We start from the raw sequence: 25831 nt of genomic DNA on the forward strand, positions 1-25831 counted from the left end.
CATATGGTATAGATTGGCCACCTGTGGAATTTAAGTCAAATGATGGTGATGAGCTGACTTGTGGAAATGGGCCATTAATTGGAACCTGAAGACAAATAGGAAGAGAGGCCTTGTGAGAATGGCACATCTTCGCATTTTCTAATGAGGCTGAATAAAGTTCTTGTAAGGAAAATCGATTCTTATCAAATTGTAGATGGTGAGACATGTATATGCGACCAGTGGGTATATGAAGACAATAATAACCTTTATGAGAAAGACTATACCAAAAAAAAAAAAATGCTAAATTTAGATCTATAGTCAAACTTAAAACGATTATAAGGTTGAATGTTGAGCCAACACGCATATCCAAAAGTCTTCAAAAATTTATAATTAAGCTTGGTCTTAAAGAGATATTCAACAGGGGATTGATTTTAAGTTACTAGAGAAGGTAGTTGGCTGATAAGAAAACAAACTGTCCAAAAGGCATAGGACCAATATTTTTTAGGCATTTGAGCATGAGCCACGAGAGAGAGTCCAATTTCTATAAGATTACGATGTTTGTGTTCAAAAGAGCCATTTTGCTCATGAGTGTGAGGACAGGTGATTCTATGATGAATACAAAGAGATTGAAAAATTTTATGTAATTTTCTATTTTCCCCTTCTCAATCTGTTTGAACCGATTGATTTTGCAATCAAATCGTCTTTCAACAAGCTTTTGAAAAATGTAGAAAGTAAGTTAGACTTGAGATTTGTTTGTTAATGGATAGAACCACGTAAATTTGCTGTAATCATCAAGAAAAATAACACAATAACGATAACCTTCAATTGAAGGTTCAGGAGAAGGGCCCCAAACATTAGAAAAAAAATTAAATCCAAAGACTTTTGAGAATGAGATGGTGACATATAAAATGGTAAATTGTGACTTTTTGCTTGTTTACAAGAATTGCAAATAACAAAAGTCTTATTGCTAGTAATAGAAAGTTTGTTGGAAAAAAAAATATGCTTGACTAGGCAAAGAGATGGATGCCCAAGTCGATTGTGCCAAGTATCAAGCGAGACTCGTTCTCCAAGAAAGACAGATTTGGATGGAGTTATGAATGAATATGGTGGAAAGATATAAAACCCATATTTAGTTGGTCCTTGGAGGAGGAGTTTTCTTATATTGAGATCTTTCATACAAAAAAAGGATGGATGAAATTAAAAAAATACACCATAATCTCAAGTAAATTTAGTAACCGACACTAAATTTTTTTTAATTGAAGAAACATGGAAAAGGTTCTTGAGAAATAATTTTTTGGAAGGAGATAAAAATTGAGAAGCACCAATGTGATGAATAGGCAAACTTGCACCATTTTCAACACCATTTGATCTAGGCTAGCATAATCATCAGCTTGGAGTGTTAAATTGTTGAGATAAGAGGTAAGATGATGTGTTGCTACAATGTCAGGGTACCAACTTGAATCTGTTGAGGTGGGTATAATGGTCATGTGAGCCTAGGGGCTATTGTTTTGCTCAGTTTGATAAGCAAAGTTAAATATGTGATAGCACTTGAGTGCAGTATGGCCAAGTTTATGACAAACTTGGCAAATTGATCGTAATCCAGTGAAGTACTAATTGCATCCACACCTGCGTCCTCGTGAACCACGATTATTGAACTGGTTATTTGAAGCAAATCCTAAACCATGTACATTGTTGTGGTGTGATGGTTGTTGAGAAACTATATTTCCATAGCATTAAGAAGATTTAAAGTTGTTTGCTATTGTTCCAGTCGAAATTCATAATTGAGGAGGTGCCCATATGTCTCCTGGAAGGTCATTGATTCAAGTCGAGTTTTGAGGGAGGTTATAAATGGATCATAGTCCAAACTAAACCCTGAAAAAATGTAACTAATGAGCTCACAATCAGTGAGAGGTTGGCCTATGGCTACCAAGGTGTCAGCATAGGACTTCATCTTTTGGAAGTATTCATCAATGGAGTTGCTGCCTTTTTTGGTAGATGATAAATTTACTCGCAAGTTAATTATCCAAGTATTGAATTAAACAGAGAACATGGTTTCCAATGCATGCCACACTTCACGGGAAGTGTGAAGACTAATTACATGAGCCAAGATATCCTCAAACAAGAAAGAAATAAGGGTTGAAAGAATAAGTTGGTCTTGCTACTGCCAATGATGATATTCTAGATTAGAAAGAAAGTTTGAACCAGTGGGGTCATTTGCAGGGGCAGGAAGTAGTAAAAGAGGTGCTGGCATGGAGCCATCAACAAAGCCATACAAGTGTTGTCCTTTGAGATAGGGAACCAATTGTGCTTTCCATAGGAGATAATTTCATCGATTAAGTTTAAAGGTAATGAGTTGATTGATATTAATAAGAGGGAGAGATGAGGAAGAGGAGGTAGGGGTATTGGAGTTCGTTGTTGAAGACAAAGCCATGACAGGAAAAGAAAGAAAAAAGAAATTGATGACATTAGTTGAAAAAGGCTCTTGATACCATAAAATAAATTGAGAAAATATTGTTTCTATTCGCTGAGTATGAAAGTACAAGATTACAATATATATACAAGTATATCCTGTGATTGATGGAGTTAAACATGACTATAAAAGGAGAATTGACAACGCAAGCTAGACATTAGGTAGGTGCATGATCTGAAAAAATTTGTACATGCTGATAAGTTGGTGACCCTTTGACCACAATATTTATTAGAGAGGATATGTTAGCATTTACTAGAGAGGATATGTGGGCAGATTGTATGCTATCAAGATGAAACAATATTTTTCATTTTAACTCAATATCCAAACCATATGCCTCGGATGGGTTCAATGATGACATTGTAGAGATGCCTGGATTCATGGTATGGATTTGAAAACTTTAGATTATTTTTTTTCCAAATTTTAAATTATTGAGGAGAAGATTTAAACATGTAAAATGGATTTTATAGTATTGGCAAAGCAAGAAATGCAGGTGGTCTTGGTTTCAGGGAATTTGAAAACTTTAATCTTGCTTTATTGGTAAAACAAGGTTGGAGGATTATTCATAATCCAAACTCATTGGCAACATAGACTTTGAAAGCTAAATATTTTCTCACATCAAATTTTCTTATTGACTAAGCTAAGGAATAATGCTTCCTTCATTTGGAGAAATTTAATGGCAGCAAGGAAACTTCTAGAAGAAGATTTGTTATGGAAAATAGGCAATGGTGAATAAGTGAGAATATGGAGAGACAAATGGATTTCAATACCATCTTTACTCAAAATCTAAACTTCAATTAGTATCCTAGATACTGATGCAAGAGTTAAAGAACTAATAGATGATGATACTAAGTACTGGAACCTTCCTTTATTAAAGGACATCTTCTCTAATTTTGAAGTGGAGGATATCAGCATGATTCCTATTAATCCATGTGGCAATTTAGATATCTTAATATGGAGGTTTACAACAGATGTCAAGTTCTTTGTCAAAAGTGCATATTATCTTTAAGGAGAGTTAATGGAGATAAAGAAAGGACAAGCATCATATGACATAACCAACTCAAAGTTTTGGTCATAGATTTGGAAGCTTAAGGTCTCTAATGCTATTAAAATGTTTTTGAGGAAAGCTAGCCATGAGGCTCTTCCCACTAAACATAATCTTTATTATAGAAAGGTGGTGGACTCTCCTAATTGTCACGATTGTAAGCAATGGCTCATGCTCTTTGAACTTGCATATAGCTCACCATATTTGGAGTCTAAGTTCTTGGAGGATTCAGCAATGTAGTATTGAAGTTACATCTTTCAGAGAAGTTCTAGCTGAATTGTTTTCAAATAATATTGGAGAACGATTTTTAAAAGTTGCAGGGATAGATCAACATATATGGAAAAGAAGGAGCTCTTGGGTTTTTGAAGGTAAATTCACTCCTCCAAGTATACTGGTGCATCACTCATTAGAAGTTGTGACAGAATTTAGGAGTTATGCCATTTCAACTCCAACAAATGTAGGTAGAGATAAACTGATACATAGCCAATGGATCAGCTCCTCCAATGAACTTCTACAAAATAAATTGGGATGCAACAATTGATAAAGTTTAATATAGGGTGGGGACAGGAGTTGTCATCAGCAATTAGGAAGAGAAAGTGATAGATACTTTGAGATCTAATCAAGCTATCTATCTTGATGCTCTTTTGGGTGAAGCCATTGTAGCTCTTAAAGCAACAATATTATGCTTTTAGTTGGATTTGCCTAATTATTAGATATATTAAGACAATCTTGAGCAAGTTGCAAGATTGGTTAGTACGGCATGTCCAAAGGAGTGTCCATAATGTTGCTCATGTTTTGGCTAAAAGTGCTGTTGATCTCCATGAGGAGAGTGAGAGTATTCTTTTAGATAATTATCTCTCTTGTATTCATTTTTCACTATAGAGAGTATTAATAAAGCCAATCTTTTTCTTTCAAAAAAAAAAAAAAAAAAATCTAAACAAACTATATAAGTATCAATAAACACTATTACATTCACTTTACATTTCTAGCACTAATAATATGCGTGATATGTGGTGTAGGATGATGTATAGAAAAATCCTGTATTTATAGACTTGCATGGACTGTCATACACAAATATTTTAATTTTTAGAGTTTACTACTTATCATCTCATACACCACGCACCGTATTTATTTTTATTTTTTTATTTTATTTATACTAAACTAATTGAGTTATTCTACTCATCATTTTTATATAGTATACTTGTTTTTATTTTTTATTATTTTTTGAACATATGGATGATGTAAGAATAATACTAGAAACTTAAAAAAAAAAAAAAACGATTAACAGGTGGAACATGGGACTGGTTTAAGGCAACCAAAGTGATGGTTGGGCTGTCATGGGCCACGCCTAGGAAGTGCAAACCACCTCATAAAGTTTTGGGTTCAGCCACCTTTTTTTTTTCACAAAAAAGAAAAAAAGTTTGGATGTTTTTCAAAATTTTTCATTTTTGTTTTAAATTCTCATTTTTGGGTTTTAAAGTTTTTTAAACATTCTTTATGTTTCAATCAATTCACTTTTTTTAAAAGTTAGATATTTCAAAATAAACTTTGGTTTTTTAATGTTTATTTGATATTATTTTTTAAGCTACAATGTGCTAATAAATTAAAATATCACCTCAGATATTTTTAACTCCCTACATAATTTTCCAACACTTTTGCGATAAAATATATCTGAGATTTCTTTCCCAAGATTTTTGGTTCACCTGGGTGCGTCACTCCTCTTTGTTTTTCATTTGATACTTTTCCAGCCAAGATACTCCCCTATTTAAACACATGTGGCTAAGATGATAGAAGAAGATATAGGACTTTACAACAGTTTTAGCAAAAAAATAGGAGGGAATATTTTTAATAAAGGTACAAAATCTATGGTCATTCTGGCACAAAACAGGCAACAGATATGAAAGCGTACCAATTTTCTCATATTCTGCCGAGATATAAGGTCCAAAAGCAAGTCTCCAAATATTCCTTTAAACAGCGTGACTGTTTAGGAGTTTGGACAATGTTTTCCTTACTTTACAAAAAGGAAAAGTGGTTGGTATACTAGAGTGTTTTGATTTTTAATTTTTTTATACTTTATTTATTTATTTATCTTTTAATTTAGCACAAGAGATTTTTTTTTTTTTTTTTATAAATAGTTCATCAATTTATATAAAAATATTAATAAAAAAAGAGAAACGGAAATCCAAATTACTTAGATATTATTAGTAATAGTATGTGTTGAATAAAAAGATTTTAGAATAAGATTGTGAGAGCGTGGTGTTGGTGATGGTGGTAGCAATTTTAATTTAATTTAAGGGTTGAGTATAAAAACAGGAGTGCACCCTTTATTCCAAGCAAGCTAAAGGACGAACGCAAGCTTTGCTTGGATTGGATTGGTCTCTGAGTGTAATGCCCAAACAGACAGTGACAGTCAAAGAATTCACTAAGACAGCCGGAATTATCTCATCAAAATATCACTTTCAATCAATCATGCATCAATAAAATACAATAGTTTAATTATTAATGACATCATAAATTAAATAAAATTAAATTGCTTAATCCGATATCAAGTCTCCGTGTGGGTCATCTCACCCATTACCCCCATTAATCTATTCGTGCCTCTGATTCCTACATTTGCAAAAATAATTAAAAGCAAGGTGGGAATTTCGAAGGTAGCTGCTTATGTTTGGCCCTTAATTTGATGCCATTGGAACCCACATCTAACATTACTTTAATATAATTGGATGAGTGAGTTTTTATAAGTTTTTTATTTGAGTTTTTTTTTTAATAATATAAAGAATATTCAGACATAATATGTAAATTATATTATATTTTAAAAAGTAGTATAATTATAAAGAAATATCACAAAAATAAATTTATAAATTGATACGATTTTATATAATACAATCTACTTTATAATAAAAATATATTTACAATCTAATATATCAGTATCATATTAAGCATATAAATTTGTAAATTTATTTTTATAAGATCTATAATAATAATGGATAACATTCAAACTCTATCTAAATTATATATATATATATATAAATTAATCCATGTTCTTTAATAGCTTAACATAGGAAGGTTTATGGTACTAAACAAAAGATGGTGAATAGTGGGGCCGCAGGCAATAGGCCAACCTAAATAAATTAATGGGAAGGGGTCTAAGCAATAAAAGTGCATTGATAATAAAATATCATTACTGCTTATAAAAGAATAATACATATCAATACTACATTGTGACTCTATGGTGTAGCCCCAAGAGGTTTTAATTAGCTAGGTGAGGTTAGGTGCATAGACAACCAAGACAAGGCATCCTTAAGAAGCAACACGTTAATCTTGGTTTGGTTCTATTCTATTATTCTCGTGATTTCACACGTGGCAATCCGACGGTCCGTCCCTATCCGTTAAGGCCCAAAACTCCCCCTACATCCACAGATTGTCTCGTATAACTACACCTTCTGGCTGGCATGCCAAGGCATAGCCAGATCAGATCTTTTGTTGAGTTTTATGTACCTCGCTACCCCTGAGTTCTGCCAAAATACCGCATTTGTCCCCCCTGGAGTGACGTGGCATACCTGCTGTCCTATCACCTATTGAATCCTCATCTGTAGCTTATAATATCTCGCGGAGACCGAACTCAGGTGAAGTCCTCATGATCTACGGTAGGCAACTTCCGAGGTATTCTGCCACGTCATTGAAGACATCGCCAGCGACCGTGGCGATCTAACACCGTCTACGTCTTGCAATCATATATATGACACGCGTCCCACGCCTCACCGGGCACAACCGGTGGCATAGGGCTCGAAACCAGTGCAGCCGGTAATCCCACCTCTCTACGATTCCCGCTAGGTATATAGCCAGCCTCGTCGGAATTCTTGTTTCTTTCTTTCTGTCTCTCTCCTCGCGATTTCGCAGTTTCATAATTAAGCTTAAGAAAGCCAAACATTCCGCTTTTTCTTAGCTCCCGTTTCAGAGGTCAGTAGTTTCTCCTTGTTCTAATTCTTGTTTGTTTTTGTTAATCTAAGTTATGATTATAATTTATTTAACTTATATCTTTTTATGTACTGATCGATCTATGAAACTGTAAAAACTCATTTGTTTTATACTTATTTTTCTAAAGTTTTCTTTGTAAGCTTCTGATCTTCTGGTTTCACCCGTTAACCGGATTTTTTTAGTTTAGTTTAGTAAGTGGGTTTCAGAGTTCCGAAATCTTCTAATTTCTTGCCGATTTGGGCTATTTCGTTGTTCGATCGCATTTTACGATTCTTAAAGCAGTATATCCCGGGCTTAATTTGATTAATGATAATATTTTTTAGTTTAATTTTATGGTCACGCAATTTGACCGCTTCTGCGCTTTTTAATGTGTACTTTTTTTTGGGAAGATTTTCGCTTTCTGCTAAAGAAACTGTTTATGGCGAAAAATTAGGGTTTGGTTGCAATTTTTAGGAAGGTTTTTTGTTTTTTTGTTTTCCAAGGTCTAGTATGTGAGAGATTAGATGTTTTTAGTCTTTAATTAAACTAGGTAAGACAGTTTATAGAGCTTCCTGTTGGTTTCTATTTTTAACTAGGGTATTCATCTACAGCTAATTTGTTATTTGGTTTGTTTATTTTAGATCCCCATGACAAATTGTTGAAAGCTCAAACAGAGTAAAACTTTGCGTGCAGTTCGAACGCACTAGAGCTTGTAGATCTGTAAAAACCGTACTTATTGGTGAAATCTGAGATACAAGGGATCGAATTGTGTTTTACCTTTGGTTGGTGAACTACTATTAATTTCTTTCCATGCTGTACTTGTGCAGCTATTTTGGGCCTTTTTCTAACACGGGTCTTGTTTTTGGATCATATTAACTGGGTCGAGCGTAATTGTTTTGGTACATATATACCCTAGTAAGGTCTGGCTCTTGAGAGCTACTTAGACTCCAGCCACCAAGGGGTGGTGCCCCCCATGGCACCTTCTCGAGTGGCTGGAGGATTAACCCAATCTTCCTCAAGTTCTGGAATATTCTTCCAGGGAGATGGGCAATCCCAGGTTGTAGTTAATTCTCACTTGAGCTCGTCTTTTGGAAACTCTTCTAATTCAATTCCTGGACCTGGGCGTTCAAATCTGGGTCCTGTTTCGGGGGATATGAGCAATGCTGCGATGAACAGTGTGGCAAACTCTGGACCAAGTGTCGGGGCAAGTTCGTTGGTGACAGATGCAAACTCTGCACTTTCAGGAGGTCCCCATTTGCAAAGAAGTGCAAGCATCAATACAGAGTCTTACTTGCGTCTGCCAGCTTCGCCTTTGTCATTCTCGTCCAATAACATTAGTATTTCGGGCTCATCAGTTATGGACGGGTCTTCTGTAGTGCAGCAAAATTCCCATCAAGACCGGAATGCACAACATGTGCAGCAGCCGCAGGGAGCTTCAAGTGCTACATCACTACCTGCATCCCAAACTGGCCAAGCTTCCCTTTCCATCGGTGCACGAGTTGGAGCTTTCATTCAGGATCCAAATAATTTATCCCAGGTGCAGAAGAAACCCCGGTTGGATATCAAGCAAGAAGACATCTTGCAGCAGCAGCAGGTGTTACAACAGCTACTGCAGAGACAAGACCCTATGCAATTCCAAGGCCGTAATCCACAGTTACAAGCATTGTTTCAGCAGCAGAGATTACAACAGCAGCACCAACAGATTCTGCAGTCTATGCCACAGTTACAGAGAGCCCAGTTGCAGCAACAGCAGCAGCAGCAGCATCAGCATCAGCAGCAGCAGCAGCAGCAGATGCAGTTGAGGCATCATTTGCAACAACAGGCAATGCCACCATTATCAGGCATGAAGCGTCCCTATGATAGTGGTGTTTGTGCTCGCCGGCTGATGCAATACCTCTATCATCAGCGGCAACGGCCACATGTGAGTACTTGCTTTTGTTTCTTCATCTAGTAAGAGCTAGAAATCACAGATACTTCAAAATATGCTCCATAACTGGGTCTGATATGTGTTGGGATCCATATATGTATTTGTATACGGTGGGGTATATATAGGATATATATCTGTAACTGGGAGAATTTATTTATATTCTTTCTAAAGCATATAATATCTAGGGTTCTAGAACTAAATCTTCAATATCATAAAAGTTCTATGAATCTCAAATATGGGGATAAAACATATTTTCTGTTGTACATGAAGTTCTTAATATCCTCCTCGCGTATGGAATTTCTATGTTTGTAATGATCAAGCATTTTCTGAACATGAAGAATCTTCATGTTGAAGTTATTTGTTAATTTAGTTGCTTCTGAAGGTCAAAGAGCTTGTTATTTATATTTTTTCTCTCATTTTTTGTCCTTTCACAGGAAAATAGTATTATGTACTGGAGGAAGTTTGTGGCAGAGTATTACTCTCCTCGCGCGAAGAAAAGATGGTGCTTGTCATTATATGCTAACGTGGGGCACCATGCACTTGGTGTTTTCCCCCAGGCAGCCATGGTCAGTTTTTTCCCCTGGCCTAGCCTTCTTTTGTTTTTATCTACAAGGCATAATGTTACGTATGCAACTATGGGATAATTAATAACAATTAGTTAGGAAAACTTAGGATTATTTATTAGCATTTTATATTATCGGTCATTTGAATAAGGGAATAGATAAATATTAGGAGTCTTAAACAAGTTAGGTAAATAATCCTAAATTATACTTACTTATCAAAAAAAAAAAATAATCCTAAATTATACTAACTAATTATTATTAATTATCCCCTAGCTGCACATAAACTCGCTCCATAAACTTTATACTTACCTCAGATAAATTTTATCCAATGATGAATACCGAAATATTGTCTTTGTAGTCACAACTTGATTCTGATATTAATCAACAATGACCTTATATCCATGCTTCTATATAAATCGTACTTTAAAACTTATTCATTGCATGTATTTAGTTAAGTCTTCAGTGTCTATGTTCTACTTCTTGAATTGCACGATTATGTTTATCACAGTGACGATTTATTTTCTTAATTTTTACTCTTCTATTTTCCAGGATGCATGGCAGTGTGATATTTGTGGTTCCAAATCTGGAAGGGGCTTTGGTAAGGAAATTAGAATTACAGTAGAGAGCACTTTAATTGGAAGATTTTTTAGGTGATTTAGTTGATTAACTCTATTTTGTCTTGGAGGGGGTGGGGTTAAGATATTATGTATTAATGACTGCTAGAATTATTATTAATGGTTATTATTTGGTCAATAAGTCCATCTGTCATAACTTTATTACTCTATGCATATGAGTGTGAATTTAAAGGAAAGTTAGTCAATGAAAGTTCAGAGAAACCTCAATATGTCTACAAGAATTTATGGAAGCCCAAGGAGGATTTTCATATTTAAAATGGAAGTTTACTGAAGTTTAAGATATATTAGTACGGTGTTAGGATTGTCCTGGAGAAAGCACAGTAAAGAACAGTCGCATGAAAGTTATGACCATCTGTATGTTAACTAATAGTTCATAATAACTGATGGATGACAGGGTCATGTGGGATGTTTAAGATTTGGAGTACTTATCAAGCTTTGATGTTGTGTTTAAAAGAGTCAACGTAGTGTGGGTAATTACAATAGAGTATTGGCTTCACACCTGGCTTCCTCTAGGCCTCTCACCTAGGGTTACAATTGCATCATGCAATCATTCAGCGGCATAAATGCTGCTGGAAAATTACTTAAACTCGATCTTTAACGAATTGGAAGAGCAGCACTAATATTTTTGGACTGCTGCCCCAATGGTTTCAAGGCCCTGTGCTTGGATTCCCTTAGACCATGCACCTAGGATCAGAATTACATAAGTCCTTGGAAATAACGTGAGAAGACACTTCAAGTAAAATCCTCTGGATTGAACTGGTTAAATAATATTTATAGGCTGCTGGAAACTCCTTATTCTAATTGGACCAGGATCTGGACTTTGTGACTATAATATAAGTTTTTGAGTATTGAAACTTGCTACGGAGAAGCATTAAATAATATTAACAAGACTCATGGATTACTACTGCTTCCTATACGCAACTTCTTGATAAATTCAAAGGAAAAAACCCTTTACTCTTAAATTTCAATGAACTCCATGGTGACATGTACAGACATCACTCTGTTGCAAAAAATAGCATCAGATTAACATTCACTTGTAACCATGATGAGCACTGCTAAAATTAGTCCATTAATTCAACTGATTTTTAATAGTCTCACAACATGCCCAGGTCTTGAATTTAGCTTCACCTTTAATGAGAAAGTTGCTTTAAATGTTTGCATTTGAAGATTTTATCTTTGGGAGGATTTCTGATCAAGTCTAAGTACATTTCTTCATTGCAGAGGCAACATTTGAAGTACTTCCCAGACTTAATGAGATCAAGTTTGGTAGTGGGGTCATAGATGAGCTTCTGTTTTTGGACTTGCCACGGGAATGTATATTTCCTTCTGGAATAATGATGTTAGAATATGGAAAAGCAGTCCAAGAGAGTGTTTATGAGCAACTTCGTGTTGTTCGCGAGGGTCAGCTTCGTATCATTTTCACCCATGATCTGAAGGTTAATAAAGCTTATAATCTCAATTGAAGTGTTCTTAATCTCTATATATATGTTCTGCAAATTACTTGCTGGAATTTTATAATTTTGCAGATATTATCTTGGGAATTTTGTGCACAGCGGCACGAAGAACTTCTTCCTCGTAGGTTGGTTGCACCGCAGGTATTAATTTTGTATGTCTCATGAACTGTTGCTTTTTTTGGTTGACAATATGATTCTGTCAACTATTGCATCCTTGGATTGGTAATAATCTTGATTTTGTTATTACTAAGAATAGATCATTAGATTGTGACCTTTTAAAATGGGAGCTGTATTTGATAGTTATCAAGAATGCATAGCCCCTAGGGGTTGGCTCTAGTGGTAAGGGCCTTGGACTTGGGTTATGCTCCTTCCGGGTATAAGGTTGAAATCCCTTTGGGTGCAACCGTGCAAACAATCTCTAGGGGCCATTGGACTGAGGGATTTTTTCCTTGAAATACCCAAGGTGCACTTGAGGAAAACTCCTGGCCGAGGGCCTGTGCACCCCCGGGATTAGTTGGGATGCTATTCCCGGACATCCGGTGCCAATAAAAAAAGAGTTATCAAGAACGCATGCAAGAGATGCTATGTAATATTTGTTTCCAGTAAACATAGGAAATGTACTATAAGCAACATCTTAAAAAAGCTGACGAGAAAAGTTTTGAAGTTCAATCCTATAGGATTATATACTACGATCTTCAACTTGTAAAGGTTTTTCTAATAATTTTTTTTATCAGTAAATAGGAATTTTTTATGAGAAATGGGCATACAGCCCAAATACATGGGACATAAGGATTTGATTGAAAGAATGCAATGAATAATAGAAGTGAGCTTCCTTTCATTGTTAACGTTTCAGTTATTTCCTAATATGGGGTTAGTCAAAAAGTTTATCAAAAAAAGATATTTACTGCTGTCAATGCAAAAAAGAAAAAAGTGAAAAATATGAGTTTTGATCATGCTGACGTCTCTATTCATTATAATTTCCCAACCTAATTGCCACAAAATGCTTATCATGAATAAAACTAAATTTTCTGACACAAACTTGACCTTTAAGTAGGCAAGAGTCTTAAGAAATGTATTTATTTCCGTTCACTTCATAGTATCCCCCTGGTCCTGATTTAATTTATTTGGGTTACTCATATTGGATTGCTAAACAGAAACATATACGAGTACTAATGTCACTTCTCTTGCAGGTGAATCAGTTGCTTCAGGTTGCACAGAAATGCCAGAGTACGATTGCTGAAAGTGGATCTGATGGGGTTTCTCGGCAGGATCTACAAACAAACAGTAATATGTGAGTGAATCAAACCATAGAAAGTTCCTCAGCGATTTGATATTTCTCTTTAATACTTTTTGGCTGGAGCTCATTTCATCAAATGGATAGTTTGCTCAAATAGAAGAGAGGTTGCACTGATTTTCAATTGCTTTTCCTCAGGGTACTGACAGCAGGGCGTCAGCTTGCCAAGAGTTTGGAGTTACAGTCATTGAATGACTTGGGCTTTTCAAAAAGATATGTGAGGTGTTTGCAGGTATGTATTTTTATCTATAGCTGACATGAAACCCAGTTAAAAAGGACATGTTATTCTACTTTCATCTTGAGTTTTCCTATTGTTCTTCTTCAACTCTTTATAGATCTCTGAAGTTGTCAATAGCATGAAAGAACTGATAGATTTCAGCCGGGAGCATAAAGTCGGGCCAATCGGTAATTCCTTTGTGGCTTTTACCTATCATTTTTGGAAGTCAGCATATTCTTGCACTTCTAGCTATCTTTTCTAGGCTTCCTATCTTCCGAGACTGAAGATAGGAAGCCTAGGAAAGATAGAAGTGCAAGACCATGTTAAAACCATGTATCCATTGTTTGTTTGGGTCCTTAATGCAACGCTTCTGCAGAGGGCTTGAAAAATTATCCTCGACATGCCTCTATTGCCAAGCTCCAGATGCAAAAGATGCAGGAGATGGAGCAACTAGCAAACGTGCAGGGTCTCCCAACTGACCGGAATACCCTCAATAAGCTAATGGCATTGCATCCTGGACTAAATAACCAAATAAACAACAGTCATAACATGGTCAGTCGAGGAGCTTTAAGCGGATCGGCACAAGCTGCTCTGGCTCTGACCAGTTACCAGAATATGCTCATGAGGCAGAACTCTATGAATTCAAATCCTAACTCGCTTCAACAGGAGGCTTCGTCTTCCTTAAATAATTCTAATCAGAGTCCGTCTTCAAATCTCCAAGGGGCAGCTGCTTTAATTCCTGGATCCATTCAGAATTTACCTTCCAGTGGCTTCTCAAGTCCCCATTTACCCCCCACACAGCCGCAGCAACCACAGAAACTGCAGCAACGCTCACTGAGTGCTAATAACATGTTGCAACAAAATCATCCACAGACCTCCCAAGGCAACCAGGTCTTACAACAGCAGATGATCCAGCAACTGCTGCAGATGTCTAACAGTGGAGTGCAACAACAATCCCTTGCTGGGTCAAATGCAAATGGAAGTGTGGCAAGGAATGGATTAGGATTTGGAGGCAACCCTACAGGTGCAGCCATGGCTAATGCGTCGGGAAGTAATGGGCCTGCTCCAAGTCGGAGTAACAGTTTCAAAGCTGCTTCAAACAGTGACTCTGCAGCTGGTGGCAATAATGGATTCAACCAGAGATCTCCAGATCTACCACAGAATCTCCATCTGCAGGATGATATGGTAATACCGGATATATCCCACGACTTCACAGAAAACGGGTTTTTAAATGGTGACTTTGATGATAATATGAGTTATGGCTGGAAGGGGTGACTAACATAATTTGGCCAATCAATTGTTCGCTTCTGTGGGTAAGTGTCCACCATATATCTTTTGTACAGGGTATTTGAAATCTCTCTCTCTCTCTCTCTCTCTCTCTCTCTCTCTCTCAATTGCAGAATTTCTTGTGACATCACGCTCTTGTTCGCAGTAGGTATTTTGACATCTATTTCGATGGCTTTCTGTCTCCATCCAAAGCTTGCAAGTGTAATCTAGTGGCCAAGAACTTCAACAACAATTTCGTATTAATATGATAGTTACATGTTTCATTCCTGAGTTTTTCATGTTGTGTTAGTATGTCAGAAACATTATAGTTGCTTCAATTTAAATCATGATTCTGAAGAGATTGAGACAAAATATACATTCAGAGCTCATGTGAGAAAGGGTTGATCTGAATAATTTCGATACTCGACTGCATTGCTAACCAAATGCTCCTGAACCACGGCTCTGGATGCGTTGGCTACCATGTTTAGGTAGCAGAATGACCATATTCTTACGATAGATTTGTTAAAGAGTTATAAAAAGTATCATTACTAATTCGCATACATGTAAAATCTGACGTGGCGAGTAAGCTGCATTCCTGTAGGCGTGATTCGTATGCATTTCGTTATGAGACTGCGAAATAAAGGCTAGGCCTCGTTCCATGGCTACAAAAAATGTACACCTTGATAAGGCCTTCCATAAAGTCCAGTTAGAGTATTAGCATTGGACTCATCAAATTCATCTTCAAAATTTGATGAAAAGTATACATTTTTCATAAATTCAAAATTTTCATATCTATAACAACATTGGATTAGCCATTAAATTCATCAAAATAATAATATAATATTATTTTTTAAATAATAATATTTTTAATTTTTTTTCTTCATATTTTGTAATTATACTAACCATATGGACATTAATAGTTTAATTTAGTACTTAAATAATTGATTTCCAACTAATTTAAAATAAAATAAAATAAAACTATTGCCTATTAAAATTAGAATAAAATATTTAATTTGAATGTTGAATAGTAGACCTTCAAATTTGAAGGAAGAGCAACAATTACTGTAACTCAAAACTTTCCAAATACCTCTTTGATGAATTTAATGTAGGTTCATTTTAAGTAAATTCATCAAAATTTGAAGATGCATTGACTTTTGATGAAGCCAATGCTAGTGCTCTTAGTCGTTTATAAACTCAGAACTTCATATTTATTCATAACAGATGTCCCCTATATGGTATCTTAAGCCCTTGCATTCACCGTTCATGAATGCAGTTCTCTCTCTCTCTCTCTCTCTCTCTCTCTCTCTCTCTCGCGCAAGGGGTTTCTATAGAGCAACAAACCAAATGCCGAAACAAAAAGTTTTACTTTCTGATATTTAACCCACGGTATTTGTTCTACCATTTTACATTTTATCTTCGGATGTCACGATTCAGTTTACATTATCAATAGTGGACCGAAGTCATTGTGGCTTTGGTTATAAAGGTTAATAAGTTTTGGGCTTAGTACTGTTGGTTATGTGTCGGCCTGTGACCATTTATTTTATTTACGTGTTATTTTCGAGTTGAGCCATGACCCATTTATTTGTTTATTAGAATTGTTTGAATTGTCTTTATTTTACCGTCTTGTTAAGTTGGAGGAGTGTCAATATTTGTAGTCGGACTGTGGGATGCACTTGTAATGATATGCAAAAATTGAATCAAAGATATTTTCTCTTTCCTCATTTCCTTCTTCTCCTTTCTTTTGGAGGTGCTTCCTTCGAATTGAGCTTTTATTTGTATATTTTTGCCAAACACTTGGGGCGTGTTACAAATTGGTATCGTAGAGACATCGATCTTTATGCTATCAATCATGGAAGAAATTCTTGTATCAATCAACAAAATCAGATTGGAAGAAATTCTTGTATCAATCAACAAAATCAGGGAGCTAGTAGAACAAATAAATCAAAATCACAATTTTCCAACAACATTTAAAGGATTTCGAGAACAAATTTAACGAAAACTTGACCCATTTAGGACATCAAGTTTAAATGGGTCGAGTTTGTGCGATGCAGGAAGATAAAGAACAAGCATGAGCACGAGATGGTGCAGCAATGGAGTTGCAGCTGTAGGCCATGAAGAAGGAGACGGGGGTCGAAAGTCGAAGTCTAAGGATTATAAAAAAGAGGAATTTGGAAGGTGAAGGAGGCCAAGAAGTCTCAGTAGCCCACAATCGATGACAAGTACACCTAGTTGAAGTCTCTCATCCTTGTCCTCTACGATTTGCTTGCCAGCAACAACTTTGTCTTGCCCTCTCTCTTTGCTAGTGGGTCCTCTGCTAGAGAAAGCCACATTAAAAAATCTTCAGTATCTCAATATTTCTGGTAGACTGATGGTAGTCACTCTTTATACTCTGATGATTACAAATTAAAGGTGCTACCCACACCCCTTGGAAGGGGGGCTGTTGGCTCCACCCCCTTTTGCATGGACAAGGGTGTGGGAAGTAGGGCCCCGCCCTCCATGGATGGGTGCACTTGTCTGTGTGTTAGCGGTGAATTAGCTCTCATAACCGGGTCAATTAGCTCCCACAACCGTCCGCCCACCCCACCCAAAACTCCCATTGTCGGCAAGAAATCGAAAAAAAATAAAAATAAAAATAAAAATTCAAAACTCAAAATCCAACGAGAGAGAGAGAGAGAGAGTTAAGTTGTAAACCAAACCTAGTGTAAAGCGTCATCTTTTTATTTTAAAAAAACATAATCTAAGATAAAATGAAGTCATTTTATTTATAAAAAAAATTAATTTTTTAAATATATATACGTGTGTATAACTAGGCTGAGTGGACAAGGTAAATCTTGAGCGGGTCAGGATCTAGCTTGGGCTTTGTCCTCAATTCCCATACAGGCATTTGCCTGCACACACCCCCCCAGCGCCTCCCCACCCCGCCGCGGCCAAAAAAAAAAAAAAAAAAAAGGTCTGTAGAGGCCGAAAGGGGTGGCTGGTGGAGGAGCCCCGCTGTCCACCCCCTTTGAAAAGTGGGAAGTTGTCAAACCTAGGGTTGCAACTGCAGAGCACATATCCCATTTAAATGAAGAAGCATGATCACCATTTGAAAGGAACAACAAGACGAAGCTTGCCAAAAATACCTTGTAGCATACTTTGCTCACGGGACAGTACTACTGAAGGCAATAGAAAAGCCAGTTTGGAGATCTGTGAAGTAAGAAAAATTACAAAGAGATACTGGGCACTAGTAACTAGTATAAGTGAAGATAAGGTAATGATAAAATAGTCCGTTGGAATGGTGCAGTATCCTGGGATTATTGATGAGAATTTTACAAAAGTCAGGGCCATCAGAGAAGCTGTAAAGGATTTGATTATGTTGAATGTTTACATAAAGTTGTTGGGAAGGTGTAGGGATTTCAAATTTGGTTTGAGCAGATATATTGTTTGATGAAATGCCTGAAAAGACTCTTGCGGATTAGAACTAGATGCTTTATGGGTACCGGAAGTGGGGGGATTTCCTGTGGAGGCTTTAATATTGTTTGATGATATGCTGGATGTGGGGATTCAACCAAATGCAACAACGGGGTTACTGTTATTTCATTGTCGTCATTGCGCGGTGATCCTTCCCATGTGGATTCACTTGTCAGAAAATTCGATCAGAAGAAGATGTAGCTAAATTGCTTTGTCTAGACTGCCTGCTTAACATGCACGCAAAGTGCGGGAGCTTCAAAACTACCTGAAATTTTTTTGATGAGCTGGACGCGTATAGGAACTTTATAACATGAAATGCAATGATTTAGGCATATACAAAGGCCGGGAATTTGATTTCAGCTAGAGAGCTATTTGATAAGATGCCAGAAAAGAATGTTGTGTCTTGGAACTCGATGATTTTAGGTTATGCTCAAAATGGGCAGCCATTTATGGCAATTGAGCTATTCAAAGATATGATTACTTCTAAAGACTCAAAACCAGATGAGTGTTTTCCCAACTTGTGGAAATCTTGGGGGCGTTGAAATTAGGTAATTGGGTTGTGAACATCCTTGATAAAAACTACATTAATCTCAGCATCTCATTTACAACTCTTTAATATCATGAACTCTAGATATGGGAGCATGGAAGATACCAAGAGGATATCCCAAAAAATGGTGACAAGCGATGCTATTTCCTACAATACGTTGACTGCAGGACTTGCGGCTCATGGTCATGGAATGGAAGCCATTGAACTAATTTCAAAGATGAAACAAGAAGGTGGCTACATTGGAATGGAGTGGGCTGCATTTTTGGCGATCAATAAAATAAATGTAACGAGGGGTTTTCCGGAAGAAAATTCCAGGGCTCGTTTATTTACTCCCAAGTCTGCAAGTTATTATGAAGATTATTGTCAATCCAAGGGAGTAAAGTTCATTACAGTTCAGTTTACATCAACAGTAGTGGATTGAAGTTTATTGTGGGCTTTGGTTTGAGTAATAAAGGTTTAGAAGTTTTGGTCTCGGTACTGTTCGTTGTGTCGACGTCATTTATTTTATTTGGATGTTATTCTAGAGCCAGGTCATGACCCATTTACTATTTGTTTGAATTGTTTGAACTGTCTTTATTTCACCGTCTTGTTAAGTGGCGTTGGGCCCATTAGTTAGTTAGAGGAGTGTCAGTATTTGTAGTGGGAGGACACACTAGTTATGGCATGCAAAAACTGAATCAAAGTTATTCTCTCTTTCCTCATTTCCTCATTTTTTTCTTGAGGTCCCCTCAAAGTGAGCTTTTCTTTGTGTATTTTTGCCAAACACTTAAGGTGTGCTATGTGATAATTCACCAAAACAAAAAGAATAAAGCTTTTTATTCTACATAGAATAACAACAGATTCCCATATTCTTGAAAATTATTTAAAAAGAAAGTGAGCAAGAAAAGGAGTGGTCGCGGAGAAGCAAAAGGCGGAGAGAGAGAGAGAGAGAGAGAGAGAGAGAGAGATGCTCTATTCGTTTTGGCACATTATCGTTCAAAGTAGGACTGGTTGGAGTCGTCGCTCGACGCTAGCTAATGCGGTTCGTCGTGTCTTTCATGGGATGCAAGAGCCGTGGTCAATCTTATCCTGTGTTGTAGTCGTTTAATGGGACAGTGAAAAAAAAATTGTGAATCACTGGACTTTTTCTTAAAAAGATATTATAATTTACCATGTCTGTTGCCCACTTAATGTTTTTATCTCTCTTTCCATCTTTCATTATTTTTATTTTATTTTATTTTATTTTTTTTAATTCCCCATCATCTTCAACTTCATTTTTCTCTCAAGTGCAATTGTTATTTCTTTTGCCCGGAAAATAGTAATTGTTATCTACTCTCTTATGTATTTGTTTAATTTTTTAACTATTTATCTTCTACTAATCATGACATGTTTAGATTTATGTCACGCGATTCTGTGTTCTTTTTAATCAAATTTCAAAAAAAAAAAAAAAAAAAAAATACAAGATGAAGAAAGTAATTTGGGCTCGCTGAAGAAAATGCTCTCTATGCTAAAACACTATCATCGAAATTCAGAAATAGGAGGCAGTTTGCTCCTGCATGGCTCTGAGTAGGTCCCAATAGGCAGACAATTTCTCAAGACCTTGTTTAGGAGTTGGGACATAGACTATATAAAACCTTGGTCAAACGGGACACAGACCGCACAATATACCTTGCTGAGAGCTTGATTTATGAAGACAATTCTTTGCATCAACAATATTTATCACTGATCCAACACCATCTCAGTAGTACCAGATAGTACTAATGTCTCTCCAGACCCAGCTGGATTTATATAGAAGATAGAAAGCAATGGAAAGCGAGATATCATACACCAGATGACGGGTCCTTGTCTGATTCACGGTTGGCAACAACAACCCTACTCCTCAGCAGCTGCATCAATCTTTCGGTTAATGCGTGGAAGTGAGAAGGCCTGCTTGCCTCTGTCACAGATGATTGTGTTGAAGACTTGCAACACTCTGTTTTCGGTTTGTATATTAGGGCACACAATCCTGAGGGGTCAAGCACTTGAATATCAAACGGCAGTAAGAGCGATCGTCCCACAACTTGAACATGGGAAACACTGCACCACAAAAAAATGAGCCAGTGGAAGTAAGAACCAACCAAAAAAATCTGACAATGCAACAAAAAATAAGCACTCTGTTAACAAACATATCATGCGTAACGTGTCAATGATTAGTTTAGACTTACTGAGATGCATTCAAGGCTAATAGCATAAAAGGAAAGTAGACAACAATTGATAGAAGGTTCTTTTTCCCTATAACTAAATGGACAACGGATGAAATATAGGCGGCAAAGAACAATTATTATTTAAGACAAAAGAGTGTCTCTCTCCCCCTTGGAAAGTAATTACTTGCAGTCTTGAGTTTCATTATTTTCCTTGGAAAGCAAATTAAATTTTGATCGAGTACCCTTTTTTACGAGTAAGAAAGAGTTTCAACATTCACTTCCAGGCTTGAGTTTTGCTTGGACTACTGAAATAATTATCATTTATGGGCAGGAGGGGAGAGCTCAAGAATGGTTAGAAACTGACCATATGTAGTATAATCCATCAATTTCTTGTCTCTGAACCCGACCCAATAACTCAACCTGCAGAATCCCTCCAATGCAAAGAACAGGTTCTGGTAACTTGAACTTTTGCAAGCAGTTCTCCTGTTTCATTATTACGTCAATGATGACAAGATGTGCCTGCTTACGTAAGTGACAACTATATTCTATTGATCAATACGTATTCATTTTACATAACCTATATGGGAAATTCCAAGATTAAAAGACCAAAATACAATAGAGAACATGGATGAGAATACAGGTCAAGCGTTCTACAGTTATACTTGCATCAAAATAGACATATCTAACATGTTTTGGGTGGAAAAAAGATGTTACAAGCACGAAGACAGCTTACAAAAAGTTATTATTGTTTATACAAAGCTTAGGACCTCTTGTTTGGTGAGTCTAAGTAAACAAAAGAAAGTGCCAATAAATCCCCATCACCCCCCTTTCTCACTAAACAATGAGCTAATCAAATTCGACAGTGCTACTCACCTGAACCATCGGAAATTCTGGCGATGTATAAGTCCAAATAAACTCATCATCCATCCATTTGTGTGCAGCTAAAAAAGCATCTCTGTCGTCCTCATCAAACCTCAATGGATGTCTGGGATAACCCATTCTAAATCGAACAGCCTTAGATGAATATATAGGAAAGTCATACTGAAAAGATGCTGATATGTAAACATAATCATCTTGGTCAGTTATATAGAAAATGTTCATGAGTCAAACTAATATCAAAGTTACAACACAAGTATATATACAGGCTATAAGAATTACCTTGGAATGGTTGAACATGGATTTCAGTAACAACACACAAATTGGCAACCAACTTATAGATCAATGTTTCAGGAACTTTGGGATCACTTGCCCCTTTACTTGACCAGTAGGAAGCTCTGTCCTCAACTCTATCTCTTGGTTCCAAGGTATTCTGAATGCTTTCGCCAGGATAATGATCTGTGCTTGATGCACTAATGGGCTCTGATATACAATCACGTCTCATGAAAGGGGTCAGGCCTCGAGTTAAGAAGGCATATACTCTGTGATCCCTCTTAAGGCGTTCCCATTCTGCAGAATCATCACTGCTGATTTTTGCAGGTTCAATCATGTTGTTCACTTCAATAATATGTGTGGCATTAGATATCTCAGGAAAACTTTTCAAGCAAAGTTGCCTGGAAAGGCCATTTTCAATCACTGCACGAAGACTAACAAACTTACATTGGTACCAATCAAGAAGAAAAACATACATAACATTGTTCAATAGCATAATTATTTAAAACAACTTATCAAACAAATATATATATATATTAAAAAAAATCGCTGTAACTCAATCAAGGGTACGATGAAAAGATAACTCAGAAAACAGTCAACATGCATTCTTATTAATTCATATTGGAACCAAGGCTGTAAAAAGTTACTGGGCTTGCATTTTGTTTCCCTCTATTATTGTCATAAGTACCACGAGGGGGGAGTCAGTATCTGATTGTAATCAGCAATTAAAAAATTGATGTCTCTGAAATATATTAATTTGTCATGCACACAATTATAACCTATTTACATTGTTCACTTTTTGGAGCAAAGGCTTTCCTTGCTCAGACACATCTGCTTACTACAAAGAAAAAAAAAAGAACAGCTTATGACAAGTACAAAGACATAATTTTTGCAGATCTCTATTTAGATAACTAAATTTGATGGATACTGTGAGAGAAGCAATTTCGGATATGGGATGCAGGATGAAATCCATATATACAGCGGGCCTACTATAAAATCCCATACCCTCAAAATCGCAAGATAAAATCTGCGCCTACATCGAAAATACATAAGAACAGAATCCAATGATATGATAAAAAGCATTGGCGACTTAAAAGTAATAGTCATCATTCAAATTAAGGCAATGATATGAGAGAAGAGCAAATATAATAATGTTCGAAATCAGCACCAAGGTTATAACGCAAGCAACACACTAGTAAACCCAATCGAACTTGATTATTTAACCAATAAGATTACCAAATCGGTGCCAAGATCTCGAAACAGAACAAGCCCGGACAACGTCAGATGGGTCATCCAAATGGTTGAGAATCTTCGTTGACATATCAAGTCCGAATAATTGAAGGAAGTCACCTCGATTATCCATTTTTAGCATATTACATTGCGTTCTGGCAACTCGAGACCCGACTAATATAGGAAGAACACAATAAGCAGCATATTACATGATTTCAGAAAAAAATTTTATAAATCACTAACTTTCCGAGGCAAAAGAAAAGAAATCCTTAACCTAACAATGCTCGAAGACTTTGCAGCAACTCAGAAACCTGATTAACATTGCAAAAACCAATTAGAAAAGGCATATCATTCAGAGATATCCAAAAAACAGTCAGCGGAAATCTCTTTTAATCTCTTTGTGACATGAATTTTCTATAAAACATAAAAAATCCTTACAATAGAAAAAGAGTAATCAGGAAGAAAAGATATTTACCTTTCTCGCAGAGAAGAGATGAATCTAAAGCAACGGAGAAAGAGAGAGAGAAAGAGCTAGAGAGAGAGATCGGAGCCACCGACTGCGTTTGGTTTCTTTGTTACCGGTAAAGAGAGTATATGACAATATGCCCAGCAGGAGCGAAACTGAAACGGCAAATGTGTCATCCTGATAATTATTTACACTTTGCAGGCTCGCATTATCAGTACGGATAATGCGCTAATTGCAATTCCCACCCGAAAAAATCTAGTTCCAATCGTATATATCAATTAAATATAATTAATCTAAAAATAAATTTTATTAAAAATAATATTAATTTAAAGTTTAAAATATAAAAAATTAATATTAGTATACAGATTAGTACGTGATTTTGTTTATATATAATAAAATAATACTAATTTAAATTTTAAATATAAAAGAATTAATATTGGTCATAATAAATTTTAAAATAAAATAAATGATTATTATTCAATTTTATAAAAATAAATGGAAAAATATAGTTGTAAGCACAATTGTGCACTAATCTGTGTACTAATATGATGTGATTGATCAAAAAGTAGATTTTATTGAAAACAGTGTTAATTTAAATTTTAAGTATGAATAAATTAATATTGATACACAAATTAGTACGCGACTATACTTATATATAACAAAACTCAAAATAAATTACCTTATATTTAAGATTGTAAAATATATTTACTTATTATAATGGACCGCGTCGAAACTTACGTTGTACCACTGGGTAATGCCACATAGTTTATTATAAAAATAAAAAATATATATATTTAAACCAAAAGAATGCTGCAAGAGATAAAAAATATTAAGACTAAAAAACTAAATTCCTTCTACCTATTTTGTGTTTATATATATATTTAAATAAATCATGTGGCATCATATGGCAGTGCCACATCAAATAGATGACCAAGTAACATTATTATTTATTTATTTTATTACAGATATTTAATGTTTGATAATTAAATTATATCTCTAAATTTATTTTTGTAGAAGATCAAGAATTTCTCTTTTAAGAGTAGTATTTAATATTTATGATAATTTATATAAATTATTTAAATATAAATAAAGAAAGACTCAAAAAAATCATTTTATATGATTCATAATTTAATTACTTTTCTTTCAGTTAACAGAAAATTAAAGAGTTTGCGATCGACCGAACTAACTATCATTAGATCCGATTCTTATATTAATTGTGAATATTATAGATTAATGTTTATATATATTTTGTGGGCTGGGACTACAAATACTAGGAGTCTAGGATTTAGGTCGTGTTTTGGAGAAGGGCTGTAAACATTTTAATTATGAATATAAAGATGTATATATTTCGATTATTGTATTTTAAAAGAAATATATATATATATATATACATACTAGTGGAGGCCAATTGTGCACGTTTGCTTAGTTGTATTTTTTGATTGTCTTATACAAATATTTGTTCAGAGCAAATTTGAACAAAAAAATAAAAATATAAATAGAATTTTATTTTATTTTTTCATGATTATTGTAGTTCTTGGCCATATTGCACAGGGCCAATAGAGAGAATATTGAAATTTTATTGTTGTTGCTGATTGAATATTTTTAGATTTGTAGCAAGTTGAATCATTTATTGTTTTTCTGAAACTTGTACTGTAACACTCTCTATAAACGGTAGATGCTCCTATATGTTAAATATTTAATAGAATGAGAGAATGAATAAATGTGTAAATAATTAATTTACAAAAAAAGCAAAATAAAAAAATAATTAGTATGCTCCTATATGTTATATATTTAATGGGATTAGAAAATAAATAAATGTGTAAATAATTAATTTTAAAAAAAGTAAAATAAAAAAATAATTAGTATTTTATTATAATTTAAAGTTGAAATGTTTCACGTATAGTATAGAAACTGTAGGAATGAAAAAATTATTTTATGAATTTTAAGTTGTGAAATTTATTTTGATGTGTTTTATTGGTATTAATTATTGTTTTACATTTAAATTGGTCTTTACTTTAAATTA

The 25831-nt window shown here is 35.3% G+C and overlaps 2 protein-coding genes, 1 long non-coding RNA gene and 1 other non-coding gene across 10 annotated transcripts; 2 read left to right on the forward strand and 2 right to left on the reverse strand.

The window, feature by feature from the left end:
* Positions 1–1752: 1752 nt before the first annotated feature.
* Positions 1753–1891, reverse strand: LOC122305934. The gene has a single exon (XR_006241365.1). It is a non-coding gene; the product is annotated as a small nucleolar RNA Z247 (small nucleolar RNA).
* Positions 1892–7292: 5401 nt separating this feature from the next.
* Positions 7293–15095, forward strand: LOC122303203 (probable transcriptional regulator SLK2). 5 transcript variants are annotated; one of them, XM_043114843.1, is made up of 11 exons: positions 7293–7451; positions 8090–9369; positions 9810–9941; positions 10488–10536; positions 11795–12009; positions 12100–12168; positions 13218–13318; positions 13460–13553; positions 13657–13726; positions 13915–14851; positions 14971–15095. In XM_043114843.1, exons 2-10 carry the CDS (start codon positions 8422–8424, stop codon positions 14811–14813), a joined length of 2577 nt encoding a protein of 858 aa, XP_042970777.1. In that variant the 5' UTR covers positions 7293–7451; positions 8090–8421; the 3' UTR covers positions 14814–14851; positions 14971–15095. The 5 variants fall into 5 exon arrangements, with proteins under 5 accessions (XP_042970777.1, XP_042970779.1, XP_042970775.1 ...); XM_043114845.1 differs by having other exon boundaries at positions 14974–15095; XM_043114841.1 differs by having other exon boundaries at positions 13915–15095.
* Positions 15096–15780: 685 nt separating this feature from the next.
* Positions 15781–19502, forward strand: LOC122303205. The gene is made up of 2 exons (XR_006240634.1): positions 15781–18802; positions 18886–19502. It is a non-coding gene; the product is annotated as an uncharacterized LOC122303205 (long non-coding RNA).
* A 754-nt stretch (positions 19503–20256) lies between these two features.
* On the reverse strand, positions 20257–23987 carry LOC122303204 (F-box protein At4g00755-like). Of its 3 annotated transcripts, XM_043114848.1 has the most exons (7): positions 23818–23987; positions 23617–23653; positions 23349–23516; positions 22122–22535; positions 21837–22015; positions 21328–21446; positions 20257–20856 (listed from the first exon to the last, which is right to left on the reverse strand). In XM_043114848.1, the coding sequence occupies exons 3-7, from the start codon at positions 23482–23484 to the stop codon at positions 20601–20603; spliced, it is 1104 nt and encodes a 367-aa protein (XP_042970782.1). In that variant the 5' UTR covers positions 23485–23516; positions 23617–23653; positions 23818–23987; the 3' UTR covers positions 20257–20600. The 3 variants fall into 3 exon arrangements, with proteins under 3 accessions (XP_042970782.1, XP_042970781.1, XP_042970783.1); XM_043114847.1 differs by having other exon boundaries at positions 23349–23653; XM_043114849.1 differs by having other exon boundaries at positions 22122–22546; positions 23349–23653.
* Positions 23988–25831: the final 1844 nt, after the last annotated feature.

Source organism: Carya illinoinensis, chromosome 3 (genome assembly GCF_018687715.1).
Source record: "Carya illinoinensis cultivar Pawnee chromosome 3, C.illinoinensisPawnee_v1, whole genome shotgun sequence".
Lineage (NCBI taxonomy): Eukaryota > Viridiplantae > Streptophyta > Magnoliopsida > Fagales > Juglandaceae > Carya > Carya illinoinensis.

What these genes read in the sequence shown, in the direction of transcription:
- LOC122303203 (XM_043114841.1), top strand. Translation starts at nt 8,422, where the DNA reads ATGGCACCTTCTCGAGTGGCTGGAGGATTAACCCAATCTTCCTCAAGT. An exon ending in CAAATCTGGAAGGGGCTTTG is followed by an intron (nt 10,537 to 11,794) that starts GTAAGGAAATTA and finishes TCTTCATTGCAG; the next exon opens with AGGCAACATTTGAAGTACTT. An exon ending in GATATGTGAGGTGTTTGCAG is followed by an intron (nt 13,554 to 13,656) that starts GTATGTATTTTT and finishes AACTCTTTATAG; the next exon opens with ATCTCTGAAGTTGTCAATAG.
- LOC122303204 (XM_043114848.1), bottom strand. Translation starts at nt 23,484, where the DNA reads ATGCTAAAAATGGATAATCGAGGTGACTTCCTTCAATTATTCGGACTT. An exon ending in CCATGTTCAACCATTCCAAG is followed by an intron (nt 22,016 to 22,121) that starts GTAATTCTTATA and finishes TTTACATATCAG; the next exon opens with CATCTTTTCAGTATGACTTT. An exon ending in CAGAATTTCCGATGGTTCAG is followed by an intron (nt 21,447 to 21,836) that starts GTGAGTAGCACT and finishes ATAATGAAACAG; the next exon opens with GAGAACTGCTTGCAAAAGTT.